This window comes from Scyliorhinus torazame, chromosome 2 (genome assembly GCF_047496885.1).
Source record: "Scyliorhinus torazame isolate Kashiwa2021f chromosome 2, sScyTor2.1, whole genome shotgun sequence".
Taxonomy (NCBI): domain Eukaryota; kingdom Metazoa; phylum Chordata; class Chondrichthyes; order Carcharhiniformes; family Scyliorhinidae; genus Scyliorhinus; species Scyliorhinus torazame.
The window spans coordinates 399,126,706-399,140,324 of NC_092708.1; the positions used below are offsets into that span (position 1 = coordinate 399,126,706).

Consider the following 13,619-nt stretch of genomic DNA (forward strand, 5'->3'; position numbering starts at 1 on the left):
TGGGTTCTGTTTCCGTTGGGGTGGGGATGGCTCTGGGCTCTGTTTGCTGTTGGGGTGGGGAAGGCTCTGGGTTCTGTTTCCGTTGGGGTGGGGAAGGCTCTGGGTTCCGTTTGCTGTTAGGGTGGGGATGGCTCTGGGTTCTGTTTCCGTTGGGGTGGGGATGGCTCTGGGTTGTTTCCGTTGGAGTGGAGATGGCTGTGGGTTCTGTTTGCTGTTAGGGTGGGGATGGCTGTGGGTTCTGTTTCCGTTGGGGTGGGGAAGGCTCTGGGGTTGTTTGCTGTGAGGGTGGGGATGGCTGTGGGTTCTGTTTCCGTTGGGGTGGGGGAAGGCACTGGGTTCAGCTTGCCGTTGGGGTGGGGCGGGTCATAGATGGGTCGGTATTGCCCAAGGCTGTAGTACCAGATCTCGGACTGTAGATACACTTCCCAACTGAAATAAAACAAATTAGAAATACGTTATAATCTCAAGTGCAATGGATGAGGCTGAACTGCTCTTGTTCCATATCTGCACAATGATTGAATTCTATCACACACAGCACTGGTCCCTGACCTCTTAACTTCGGCATGGGCTGGTTTAGCACAGTGGGCTGAACAGCTGGCTTGTAAAGCAGAACAAGGCCAGCAGCGCGGGTTCAATTCCCAGACCAGCCTCCCCGAACCAGGTGCCGAAAGTGGCGACTGGGGCCTTTTCACAGTAACTTCATTGAATCCTACTTGTGACAGTAAGCGATTTTCATTTCATTTCATTCAACTTACTTGATCCATGGACATGTGCTTGCCGTGGTAGTCCAGTCGGATTGGCACCTCGGACGTGAAGCGAAATTCCCTGGAATGAAGAATGGAATTCACTTTGTTGGTGAATAGGATTGAGGCCGATGAAAACCATGTGCATTAGTGTCCAATGTTCAGCATATAACACGTGGAGATTCTCTCGGTCTTGTACACACAAATGTGCAAAAGATCTACTGCAATGCTTAAAGAATGGCCCTCCACAGGGCTGTTTATCAGTCTTCCTTAGTCCAAAGGAATTTGTATACTCCTGTCTGAGATCTCCTCACCTAAACCTGGGTCCAAGTTCTGAGGCCTCTTCCACCTTTAGGCTCCATAACTCTGGTTAGAATGAAGTTTGATGGGAGGGGATAAACATTCTGAACAGAGTGTTAGGAATGTGAATGTTGGAACAATATAGGTTGCAGTCCTTCACCCACATGGCACATGCAGCTGAACAACATCAAGTCACTGAAGATTATGCCGAATTACATAGAAACAGCAGAACAGTAACAGGCCATCTGATTAAACTGATCTGCAATGCTATTTATCATCCACATATGTCTCTTCCCATTCTTCTTCACCCAGCCCTAGTATTCAAGTCCTTTCTTTCTCCTCTTTAGTTTACTCTTAAAATGCATCCATACTATTTTGCCTCAACTACTCCCTATGGTAGTGACTTCCACATTCTCACCCGTTCTCTGGGTAAATAAGTTTCTCCTGAATTCCCTATTGGATTTATTAGTGACCAGCTTGTACTTATGGTCCTAGCCGTTGTCTCACCCACAAATAGAAACATCTTCGCTATGTCTAACCTATCAAAACTTTTCATAATTTGAAAGACCTCCATTAGGTCACCCTCCTCTATTTAGTACTAACCCTATATAGTATTTCTGAAAGGCAAGACCTCGCACTTCACTCTCAATTCACCCGTGGAGTTTTTTTTGCATCCAGTGCCTCAATATCATTTTCACAATATACTGTTCATATAACTCAGGGTGCAGTGAAAGCACGTTCCAAACAATTTCAGGGGGACCTCTCTGCTTTTGGGTTAGAATCAGATATCATTTAATTGCTGTCTTTGGGATCTCACCATAGAATCCCTACAGTGCAGAAATGCATAGAGCCTGCACCAATCCCCTGAAAGAGTGCCAGCCCTCCCCCATCCTATCCCCATAGCCCCACCTAACGTGCACATCCCTGGACACTAAGAGGCAATTTTATCCTGGCCAATCTACCTAACCTGCACATCTTTGGACTGTGGGAGGAAACCGGAGCACCCGGAGGGAACCCACGCAGACATGGGGAGAACGTGCAAACTCCACACACACAGTCACCCGAGGTCGGAATTGAATTCAGGTCACTGGCATTGTGAGGCAGCAGTGCTAACCACTGTGCCACCGTGTTCACCAAGAAACATGCCCAGATGTTTGGTTTGCTTTTTCTTATGGCCCAATAGTCAAATAAGAGAGCATCAGGAAGGCTCAAACTTCCACAATTGCAATGCTCACCGGAAGAACATTGGCTGGTCTCGAAATAGTGCTGGCGTGCCACCCCCCGTTTCACTGACCGGCACCCTGCTAGCAGCGGCCAAAGGATCCAGCCTGTGTTTGCTCTGACCAGGAAGAGTTATGATGGGGCCGTGGTCTGCAGGGCTAGTTCCGTTTTTGGAAAGGTTGCTGGTGGCGTCTGATCCAGGAGATTTTCTCACTGGAGACAAGCAGACAGAGAGGAAAGGTAATTAATGCAGGAATGTTAACTCATTGCTTTCCTTTATTTTGAATAACAAGCAAACCTCAAATTTTCCTGATTTTTAAGTATTAAAGTGAATAAACATCACAAGTTAGTACAGCAAACAGACAGACAGGTCTCACCCACCAATCTCGCTTCTGCTTCCTTTCCTAGTCACTCTCCAGCGATCAGGAGCGGGAACTCACTCAGATTTCCTTCCACTGTCCCCACTTCAGCCCAGAAGGCAATGATAGCGACTTACGGTTTCTTGGCTATCTCAGATCAGTCATAAACACTTAAATCACGGAAAACAGTTAATTTTCAAGGATTAGGAACATTCAGGAAGAATTTGTGTTCTGCGGGACACTGTCCCTTAAAAGGCAATTGCTATTCCAAAAAAATCCACACATTTACAAGATAAATCAGCAGTTTTAAAGAAGCTGGAAACCTCTTGACCATGGTGTGCTCTGTTCAGAAGGGTTACTTGGAAGTTTATAGCTCAGGGGGAAAAAAACCATGTCTGGAAAACTGTGTTTCAAATTTGGGTTTTGGTTTCAGGAGGAACAACATTTTGTGAAAAGAGAACAACTTTTTGTGAAACGACAGTAGCATTTTTGCAGCCCAGAGCCAGTCTACAGCTAGAAGTGAATACAATAATCATAATCTTTATTATTGTCACAAGAAGGCTTACATTAACACTGCAATGACGTTACTGTGAAAAGCCCCTAGTCAGCACATTCCGGCGCCTGTTCCGGTCACAGAAGGAGAATTCAGAATGTCCAATTCACCTAACAAGCACATCTTTCGAGTTTTGTGGGAAGAAACCGGAGCACCCGGAGGAAACCCACGCAGACATGGGAGAACGTGCAAACTCCGCACAGTGACCCAAGCCGGGAATCAAACCTGGGACCCTGGCGCTGTGAAGCAACTGTGCTAACCACTGTGCTACCGTGAAGCTGCTCCCAAATTGCTCTTCACACTAGAATAGAGTGTCCATGAGTGTTCTTCAAGCCCGATTCAAAAGGAGTGTAAGAATCATCAATTATTTGGAAGATCAGCGCTGAGAGACCAACCTTATCTTTTAACCTTTGGCAGAATTCCTCTACTTTTCTTTTACTTGGTGCGTGTGCCTCGAAAGAGGTAATTAGTATAATTTCATATTGCACGTTATAAACTTTGTCTTTCTATTTGACAAGCCATGAATGGTCCAGTTGGGTTTTTCTGACCATCAAACAGATTCATGGTCACTTGTACTAATACCAAATTTTAAACACCAAATTAAAATGGAGCTGAGATTTGAACTCCTGGTCTCTGGATTTTAAATCCAGGCATCATCACAACCCTTCGGGCGAGAAACTTGCATTTGTAAAGCAGCCATAACCTCTAAAGATGCTTCACAGGTGTGAAAATGGAGTGCGAGCAGTTGGAGGAGCAGGATTAGTGGAAATAACTGAAGAAGTGGAGGTGGGCAAGGCGTAGTCTCAGTAGGAGAAGAGGGATGGAGGATGGTTAAGAGAGTGAGTTTAGGATGGTCAAAGGCAGTTGCACTGAAGACAGACCAGAATGTGGGGTTAGGCCGCAGTTGGGACATTCAAAGCCACGGTCTAGCACACAGGGCTGGAGGAGAGTGCAAAGGTAGAACAGAATGAAGATGTCCAATCCAATGATTCGGAGTCAGGGATTCAGTGAAAGGTGTTTGTGGGAGCTTACTGTGCAAATTACCTGCTGCATTTCCAAGATGTCAACATATGAATACAGTAAAATGCTTCATTCAGTTTAAAGGAGCTTTAGAACAATCCAAATACAATTTTTTCTCTCTTCTATCCTGCTTTCATTGTGACAACTGTATTTGGGAAGTTTGTGACCTGACCATTAAATGTTGGTACTCACCCTCCTGTACAGGATCAGGAGGAACCAGCAGTTCCACCTCAGCAGCCAGGCTGGTGAAAAAATCCTTCAAGAAAAATAGTGCATCCTGAATGTGGACAAAAAGGAAACCAAGTTGATCAAGGACAGCTTGCGGAAAATAAAAATCAGGAGGATCAAAAACGATACATAAATTTGCTCAGTCAATATTCAGGAAAGAAAACTAAAGTTTAGAACCAAAACAAAATTTCCCCCCTCTCTCACAGACGCAAACATCACAGGCCAACATATCAGGCAGACAACATCCTACTGAAATAATTGTGTTATTTCCCAGGGGCTTAGGGTCTTGCTGGTGCATAATAGGCACAAACCCTTACTGGGACTTTGCATCTTCTAGGCACTGATCCTTATTGGAGTATGATGCTACAGGGACTGAACTTATTGGAGTTTGGGTTTTACAAACAATGATTACCTATGCTCAGACTTCCTCGTGCTCCATCCAGGATTAATTATTAAGCCATTAGAGAGACGTCGAGCCACAGTGCCCAGAAAAGTGAGCAAGAGCTGGTATACATTCCTACCCACCATCGGAAGAACAACCAGAGGGTAGAGTTGGCCATTCTGAGTCATGTTGGTGAACCCAAAAACATAATATTGGCTATGGGAAACTTTCTCCCCAGTTCACTTCACAGCAAACCCAGTGCTGGGAAGAGTAGGGTTAAGGAAGGGCAGCATGGTGGTGCAGTGGTTAACACTGCTGCCTGACGGCGCCGAGGTCCCAGGTTCGATCCCGGCCCCGGGTCACTGTCCGTGTGGAGTTTGCACATTTTCCCCGTGTCTGTGTGGGTTTCCACCGGGTGCTCCCACAACCCAAAGATGTGCAGGTTAGGTGGGTTGGCCACGCTAAATTGCCCTCAACTGGGAACAAAATATTTGGGTACTCTAAATTTATTTTAAAGAAAGTAGGGTTAAGGGTTAGGGCCGGACATTTTTCTCCTCCAAGTTGCATTTTCCCAGTCTGTTTTACCAACCTGATCAATGTTCAGTCGAAGAGGCATAAGCGTGATGCGTAGACAGCACTCACGAGGCATCCGAGTGGAATCTGGACTAACATGTAATGCCTTAATAGTTAGCTGGAGGAGAGAGTGAGAGAGAGAGGTTAATGTAATTACTGAAATTACAAAGGCAACACCGTATGCATTAATATGGCTTATATTTCCTGGAGTGTAGAAGGCTGAAAGTTATTCAAATTTAGCTACTTGAAATGATAAAAGGGATTCGACAGAACCATTGTTGGAGAGACATGTATTCAAATCCCATCATGACAGCCAGAGGAATTTAAATTCAACCAACTAACAAATCTGGAATTGCCATCATAAAGCCACCAGATTGGTGTAAAAAAAAATCCTCTCTGGTTCACTAATGTCCTTGAGGGAAGGAAATCTGTTTTCCTAACCCTGTCTGGCCTATATTCCCTCCATACCCACAGCAATGTGGTTAATTCTTAACTGCCCAATGAAATGGCCAGCAAGCTACTCAAGTTCGAGGCAGCTCACTACCATTTGATCAAGGGTAATTGGGAATGGCCAATAAAGGCCAGCCTTGTCATTAATGCTCACATACCAAGGAATAAGAACAAAAGTGAAATCAGAAAGCAATGTTTCCACACAAAGGTTTGTGAAATTGGGAACTGCTTGCCCCAAAAGGCTGTGGATGCTGGGGTCAAATGGAGCTTTCAACAAAGATGTGGAGAAATGTTGATTAAATCTAATAGTATATTGGAACAGGTACATGGAGTTGAATGGTTTCCTCCTTATCCTGTGTGTTGTGTTCTTGAGGGTCACTGACTAATTATGCAGCACAGGGTAGACGGGTTGTTAAGAGATTTGTGCACTTCTCCTGACAAAGTCTCTCCAAGACTTTGATGCCTTCCCCTGATGAGCCTTCTCCATTTTGGTCAGTCACAAGCTAGGCTCTCCCATGAGCTGGTGGGTATGATGACCTCTTTAGAGAAGCTTTGAGGACTTCCCAAAGCACCCAGAAAACGCTGGGATTCTTCCAACAAACGTCCGCAGCAAAGCACCTGCCCCACCAGCTAAGATCAATGGTGTGATTACTTTCTCCTCAAATGCCCAGATTCAAACAGGGATACATTTCTTTTTTACAAATATTTTATTCAAGGTGTTTTCATATAAACAAACAAAAACAGAAGAACTAAACTCCATAAACAACCAATGCCCACTCCCCCACTGCTCCCCTAATACCACCCCTTCTCACATCCCGCCTTCCCCATTTTAACCCCTTCCCCCCCACTGACCCCTCGAACCTCCTTAAAGAAATCAATGAACAGCTTCCACCTCTGGATGAAGCCAGGAATTCCGGCAGGTCGCTCAACCGCACCCCTGCTTTTGGCGGCTCCGAATCCCGCCACCCGAGCAAACTCCGTCTCCGGGCTATGAGGGAGACAAAGGCCGAAACATCGGTCTTTCTCACCCCCTGAACTTCCGGGTCTTCCGACACCCCGAATATCATCATCTCTCGACACGGGACCACCTCCACACCCAGCACCTCGGACATCACATCCACAAACCCCCAACAGGTATATTTATCACAGTGCTTGATGTCTCTACTACCTCACACACAGTCCCATTCTTCATCCATGAACTGTAGTCAGTGAATTAAAGGTATCGGAGTCAACTCTGATCCTCACCTGATAACAGTTCACATGCACTTTTCAGCAGGCTTTCAATGAATGGTAAACAAGAACTACCACCCACTCAGGCAGTACCGAGGTCAACCTAGACTTTGCTGCCTGGTTCACAGGCCTGTTGTCAAACCGAGGATCATCCCAAAATAAGCAGAACTAGGTCATACAACCAGTAGTATACAGAATCAGGAAGAGGGTTCAGCACCTCGAGCCTGCCCAGCCATTCAATTACACATTGATTAATCTGTATTTTAGCTCTGCTCTCATTCTGCTGTATCTGCACTGTACCCCCTCTAAAGTCGAATTGCTTTGGACAACAATGACATAAACAATATTTAGGGCACCCATTCCATGAGCTCTTTGTACAACACTTTTACAGGCATCGTTACCCATCCACCTCCACATTCCACTCCTCAACAGGTTAGTTAGACAACTGGCTGAAGTGTTCTCATCCCCCTCAGGATCTAAACAAACTCCCTGCTTCCAAGCACATGCCTCACTCACCATGTTGGAGTGAGCCTTTCTTGGTAACTCTTTGCTGGAGTACAAGTAGAGGAACTTGTTCATCTGGGATGTTGCGAGACGGTCTCTGATCTCAAGATCCTGAACGATGAAGACCTGCCTTGAGATAGGACGTTCTGTCGAACCTGGAGCTACATCGTAACCGGTCTGCGGGTAAACTTCATGCTGAAATTTCACCTTTAGAAAAAAGATATTATTTGATATCAAAAGGTGAACCTGCCACTGAATAAGAGACTAGGGAAAAAAATATTGTTCAAATTGTAGTGCAGGGACTGGGTGGAATGAAGGATTAAGTACTGGCATTTTGTACATTGGGAAATGGGAGAGGCACCATAAAAGATGTTTAATGGCTTTGGCAGAGGTTAAAAGTAAATCCTGCAGTTTCTTTTTAAAGATTTGATGTTGAACATGTCCAACTGATGCAGTGTAGCAACCAACAAGACTAATTGTAGGTTTATTATAGTTCCAACAGTATGATACAAGTCAGGAAAGCCGTGATTAAGTTCCACAGTGGTCTGGTCAGACACACACTGAGTAAGATGTCCAGTTCTGCCTTGAGCAGGAAGACAAATGGAATGTTGTTAATTGCAAGGGGAATATAAAAGTTGTGATGTTTTGCTACAGTTGCACAGGGCTTTTGTGAGACCACATCCAGAATACCATGTCGTTTTGGTCTCCTTAGGGGAGATGGAAGTTGAGGGCAGAGCTGATAAGAGTCTACAAAATTATGAGAGGCATAGACAGGGTGGACAGTCAGAGACTTTTTCCCAGGGTGGAAGTGTCAATTACAAGGGGCACAGGTTCAGGGTGAGAGGGGGAAAGTTTAAGGGAGATGTGCAGGGTAGGTTTTTCACACAGAGAGTGGTGGGTGCCTGGAACGCGCTGCCAGAGGATGTGGTGGAAGCAGCACATTAGCAACATTTAAGAGGCATCTGGATGGATACATGAATAGGGATGAAATAGAGGGATATGGACTGAATAAGAGTAGAAGATCTTTTTTTTTTTAGTTGGGGCATCATGATCAGCACAGGCTTGGAGGGCCGAAGGGCCTGTTCCTGTGCTGTACTTTTATTTGAAAGATATAAATGTGTTAGCAGTTCAGAGAAGGTTCACTTGATTGATAACTGGGACGGTGAAGATTATCTTATGAGGAAAGGATGAACAGGCTGGGCCTGTATCATTGAAGTTCAGAAGACTGAAAGGTGATCAAATTGAAAGATAAAAGATACTGTTGGGAATTGGCAGGGTGGATGTGGAGTGGATGCTTCCCCTGCTGGAAGGGGCTAGAACTAGGGAGACATTTAAAAAATAATGGGTCTCCCATTTAAGATAGAGACGGGAAGGATTTGTTTCTGAGGGTTATGAATCTTTGGAACTCTCTTCCTTAGAGATCAGTGGAAGCAGGGTCATATTTAATCTTTAAGGCAGAGGTGTATAAACTCTTGACTAACAAGGGAGTCAAAGGTTCTCGGGGTAGGTAGAATGTGGAGTGGAGGCCAAATCAGATCGGTCATGGTCTTATTGAATGGCAGAACAGGCTCAAGAGGCTGAATGGCCTGTTTTCCGCTCCCAATTCGTATGCTCGTATTAGGAGTGATTGCCAAGACCAGAGTCTGAGGAAACACTGGAGAAACTTGGGCTTTTCAATCTGGAAACAAGATTCTTAAATGAAGGGGAAAACGCATTCTGGAATATTACCTTAAATTAAGTGGCAAGAACAGGGCAACAAAATGCATAAAAACTAGCAAAATATAAATATAAATTTAGGGCTGAATCATGAAATTTTTCTTCACATATGGGATAACCAACAAACGGCTTGAATGCCCAGATAATCAAAGGGAATACCCTACTCTAGCTGTCCAAGGTTGATTCAGTGGTAGGCACAGTCTCTCAGTCAGAAAGCCCAGGTTCAAGACCCATTCCAGTGTAAGCAAATGGATGTTGAATGATTAGTTTTCGTTTAGTTTACACAGAGTATGTCAAGTCAATATGGTTTATGCCAATTCTGAGACATAAGCTTATCACATGACTTCAGCTTAGCATCACATTCATACTTGACAAGGAACAAAGAACATACAAGGCGTTTCTCAAAATTCAAATAAAGAAAAACACGTATTAGAACATTCATCCTTCCAGCATTTTCTCTTTCGTTTCAGATTCCAGCATCCGCAGTAATTTGCTTTTATTCAGCCTTGTGCTAAATTAATGCAGATTGGGGCAGCACGGTGGCGCAAGTGGTGAGCACTGCTGCCTCACGGCGCCGAGGTCCCAGGTTCGATCCCGGCTCTGGGTCACTGTCTGTGTGGTAGTGCAAGGTAGGTGGATTGGCCACGCTAAATTGCCCCTTAATTGGAAAAAATTAATTGGATACTCTAAAAAATATTTTTTTCAAAAATTAATGCAGATTAACTTGTGTTTAAGTGAAGTCACTTTATTTCACACCGTGTAACCATTTTTGATTTTGTAAGTTTAGAATTAAGTTCTGTAATTAGCTTTTGCAACTTTGTAGTTCTTTTAAATTTTAAAATGATAGTTTTTTTAAAATATAAATTTAGAATGTCCAATTACTTTTTTCCAGTTAAGGGGTAATGTAGCGTGGCCGATCCACCTATCCTACACATCTTTGCGTTGTGGGGGTGAAACCCACGCAAACAAGGGGAGAATGCGGAAACTCCACACTGACAGTGACCCAGAGCCGGGATCGAACCTGGGACCTCGGTGCCGTGACGCAACAGTGCTATCCACTGCGCCACTGTGCTGCCCTTTTAAAATGATGGTTGAATGCACTGTGTTATGTTTAGCAGACCAATTATTTTTAAGCATTGATATGTATTTTATATAGACTTTGTGCAACTTCTGTAACTTTGTAAGTTCACAAAACTATTTTGCAAGTTTAATTATACCAAGCACTGACAGATACAAAAACGTACAATGTAATAATAATCTTTATTGTCACAAGTAGGCTTACAGAATGAAGTGACTGTGAAAAGCCCCTAGTCGCCACATTCCGGAGCCTGTTTGGGTACACAGAGGGAGAATTCACATTGTCCAAATTACCTAACAGCACGTCTTTCAGGATTTGTGGGAGGACACTGGAGCACGCGGAGGAAACCCATGCACACACAGGGAGAGCGTGTAGACTCCGCACAGACAGTGACCCAAGCCGGGAATCGAACCTGGGTCCCTAGCGCTGTGAAGCAACAGTGCTAACCACTGGGCTACCGTGCCACCCACTTGTAAGCCTACTTGTGTCACTAATAAAAATTCTAATAAGAGTGGCAGGGTGTGTGCGTGCAGTAATGAGTCAATGCCTTAAAACAGGATAAAGCTGGCAGAGGGGAGCAATAAAAAGTAATATGCAAGAGGCATTTGCTATCACATGGCACACAAGATATGCGTGCATTTAAATATGGATAAGGGAAACAAAACTCTCAACTAGTGTAACTAGTGTAATAGCAGCAGCACCAAGAATGGTACTTACTGGTCAGCAGCTCCACGATACTGATCTCTCACCTTACTGAACTGAATCTCCATCAGGATGTCTTGGTTCCTCCCAGGTCCACCCTGAATATGCCGAGCAGAACGACAGTGGCGGGCTGAAGACTGAGATGGGGAGCCTTGGGTGGAGCTTGAAACAGATTTAGGACTACAAAAAAATGCAGCAGGTAAGTACACCAGTAAGAATCACTGAATATTTGTTCTGTATTAATGATAGTTTAAACCAAAGCAACACAGTACAGTCCTTTTCAAGAGACTACAGTATCCCTCCACAAAATCAAGATTAGTTCACCAGAGTGTCCAACTTTAACACATTCTTCCCAGGACTCCAAAACCTGATACTCATCGCCCTCGACCTCCCCACCCTCCAACAATCTCCAAACTTGAAAAATCTTCTTTTAAAAATATGTTCATTAAAATGTTTTCGTAACAACAATACCAAAACACAAAAAGGAGAAAAATGCAAAACGTCACATTCAAATATAAAAGTAAAAAGAAAAGTACACAACACCCAATAAACATTAAATACTAAAACTAACCTAAACCCCCGTAACACCTAATGGAGACTAACTCCTTAAAAAAAGGAAATGAATGGCTGCCATCTCAGAGAGAACCTCTCCATCGACACCCTGGTGGTGAACTTGACTTTCTCCAAATACAAGATTGACATGAAGTCACCCAGCCGAGCAGAGGCACTCGGTGGAGTGAGAGACTGCCAACCAAACATTATTCGCTCCGGGTTATCAGCTTTGACCCCAGCGGATCAGACACCCTAAATATGGTCTCCAGCGGATACGGGTCTAAATCCACACGGAGTATCTCTGACATGGTATTAAAGAATGAAGTCCAAACTGAAGTACAGGTTTGGGGCAGGACCAGATAAACATATGGTTAGGCGGCCCAAGAAAACAGATATCACACCTATCCACAACATTCGCAAAGAATTCACTCATTCTCGTCCTAGTCAGGTGCCTCCTCTGAAGGACATTAAACTGGATTAGGCTTAGTCGAGTACGTGAAGACATGGAGTTGACTCTGTGAAGATCCTCGCTCCACAACTCACCAGTAAGATTGGGGTCCAGTGGCTAAGTGGTATTGTCACTAGACTAATAATCCCGCGACCCAGGATAATGATCTGGGGACCCGGGTTCAAATCCCACCACGGCAGGTGATGGAATTTATAAACTCAATAAAATATTTGGAATTCAAAGACATGAAACTATTGGGCAGCACGGTGGCGCAGTGGATAGCACTGCAGCCTCACGGCGCCGAGGTCCCAAGTTCGATCCAGGCTCTGGGTCACTGTCTGTGTGGAGTTTGCACATTCTCCCCGTGTTTCGTGGGCTTCGCCCTCACAACCCAAAGATGTGCAAGGTAGGTGGATTGAACACGCTAAATTATCCCTCAATTGGAAAAAATTAATTGGGTACTCTAAATTTATATTAAAAAAAAGAATGGGGCGCAGTTCACTTTTCCATTTTGCTCAATGCAGCAGAATCCTATGAAAGGATATGACCATTATAGGCCTGAAGCAGACCCCTTGCCAGACCGAACCAGAGACAGAATGTATCTCATCAAGGAAGGTGGTGGTGCCAAAGGAAAGGAAGGAAAAGCCTTACACAAAAAAATCACGAACTTGAAAATACGGAAAAAGACTGGACTGGGCAGCTGGAATTTATCAGCTAACTCCCCAAAAACTGGCAAACCTCCCCCTCCACGAACAGAGCCCAAACCGTTCCAGGACCTTCACTTCTCAAAATTTACACGTTGGGTCCAAACCGGGAGGTTAGAAAAGATGATTATTGCAATTAGGGGATAATGAAGAGGGGAGCTTAAAATGGTGCCTAAACTGTTTCCAATCCCAAGGGAAGAGATTATCACCGGGTTTGAGGAAAATCTAGCGGGAGAAAAGGACCACAGTGCAGTGACTACGGCAAGAAGAGTTGTAGTGGAGCTGGAACGAGCTTCCATTTGTCCCCAAATAGAATCGGGATCACTGATCTACCACAACATCTGTTGAATGTTAGTGGCCCTGTAATAAAACAATAAATTGGGGAGGGCACCGGACTGTCTGTCCCTTTGAAGCAGAACAATACGATTCTAGGATTCTTACCCACCCAAATAAAAGACAATATCAGTTTGTTGACCTTAGTAAAAAAAAGGATTTGGGGAAAAAAATGGGAAGACACTGAAAGAGAACCAAACCTTTCGGGAGCATGTTCATTTGAACCCTGCCTGCCAAGGATAGAGGGAGGTTGTTCCACCTCTGCAGATCTACTTTGATAAACTACACCAGTCAATTTAAATTATAAGTGGGGCCCAGTTGTGGGCCACCCGGACCCCCAGATAGCGAAAGCTTGTTTTAGCATTGCAAAACGGTAACAACTTCAGTTGGGCTCGCCTCCCAGGTGGGTTAACATGGAAACATTCACTCTTGCCCAAGTTCAGATTATACCCAAAGAAGGAGCTGAAGGTGTTAAGTAACTTCATTATGCCGTCGATGGAGACAGCTGGATCTGTAATATAAA

The 13,619-nt window shown here is 44.5% G+C and overlaps 1 protein-coding gene across 2 annotated transcripts in view; it reads right to left on the reverse strand.

Annotated features, from left to right (window-relative positions):
• Window positions 1–13,619, reverse strand: part of LOC140406316 (autophagy-related protein 2 homolog B-like) — a 226,651-nt gene that overhangs the window by 71,934 nt on the left and 141,098 nt on the right. For both annotated transcript variants that reach the window (XM_072494440.1, XM_072494434.1), the window contains exons 32-37: window positions 11,107–11,239; window positions 7,576–7,770; window positions 5,396–5,497; window positions 4,389–4,473; window positions 2,279–2,477; window positions 756–825 (exon numbers count right to left, since the gene is read on the reverse strand). In XM_072494440.1, the coding sequence (XP_072350541.1) occupies window positions 756–825; window positions 2,279–2,477; window positions 4,389–4,473; window positions 5,396–5,497; window positions 7,576–7,770; window positions 11,107–11,239 (784 nt within the window). The remainder of the gene's footprint in view (window positions 1–755; window positions 826–2,278; window positions 2,478–4,388; window positions 4,474–5,395; window positions 5,498–7,575; window positions 7,771–11,106; window positions 11,240–13,619) is intronic.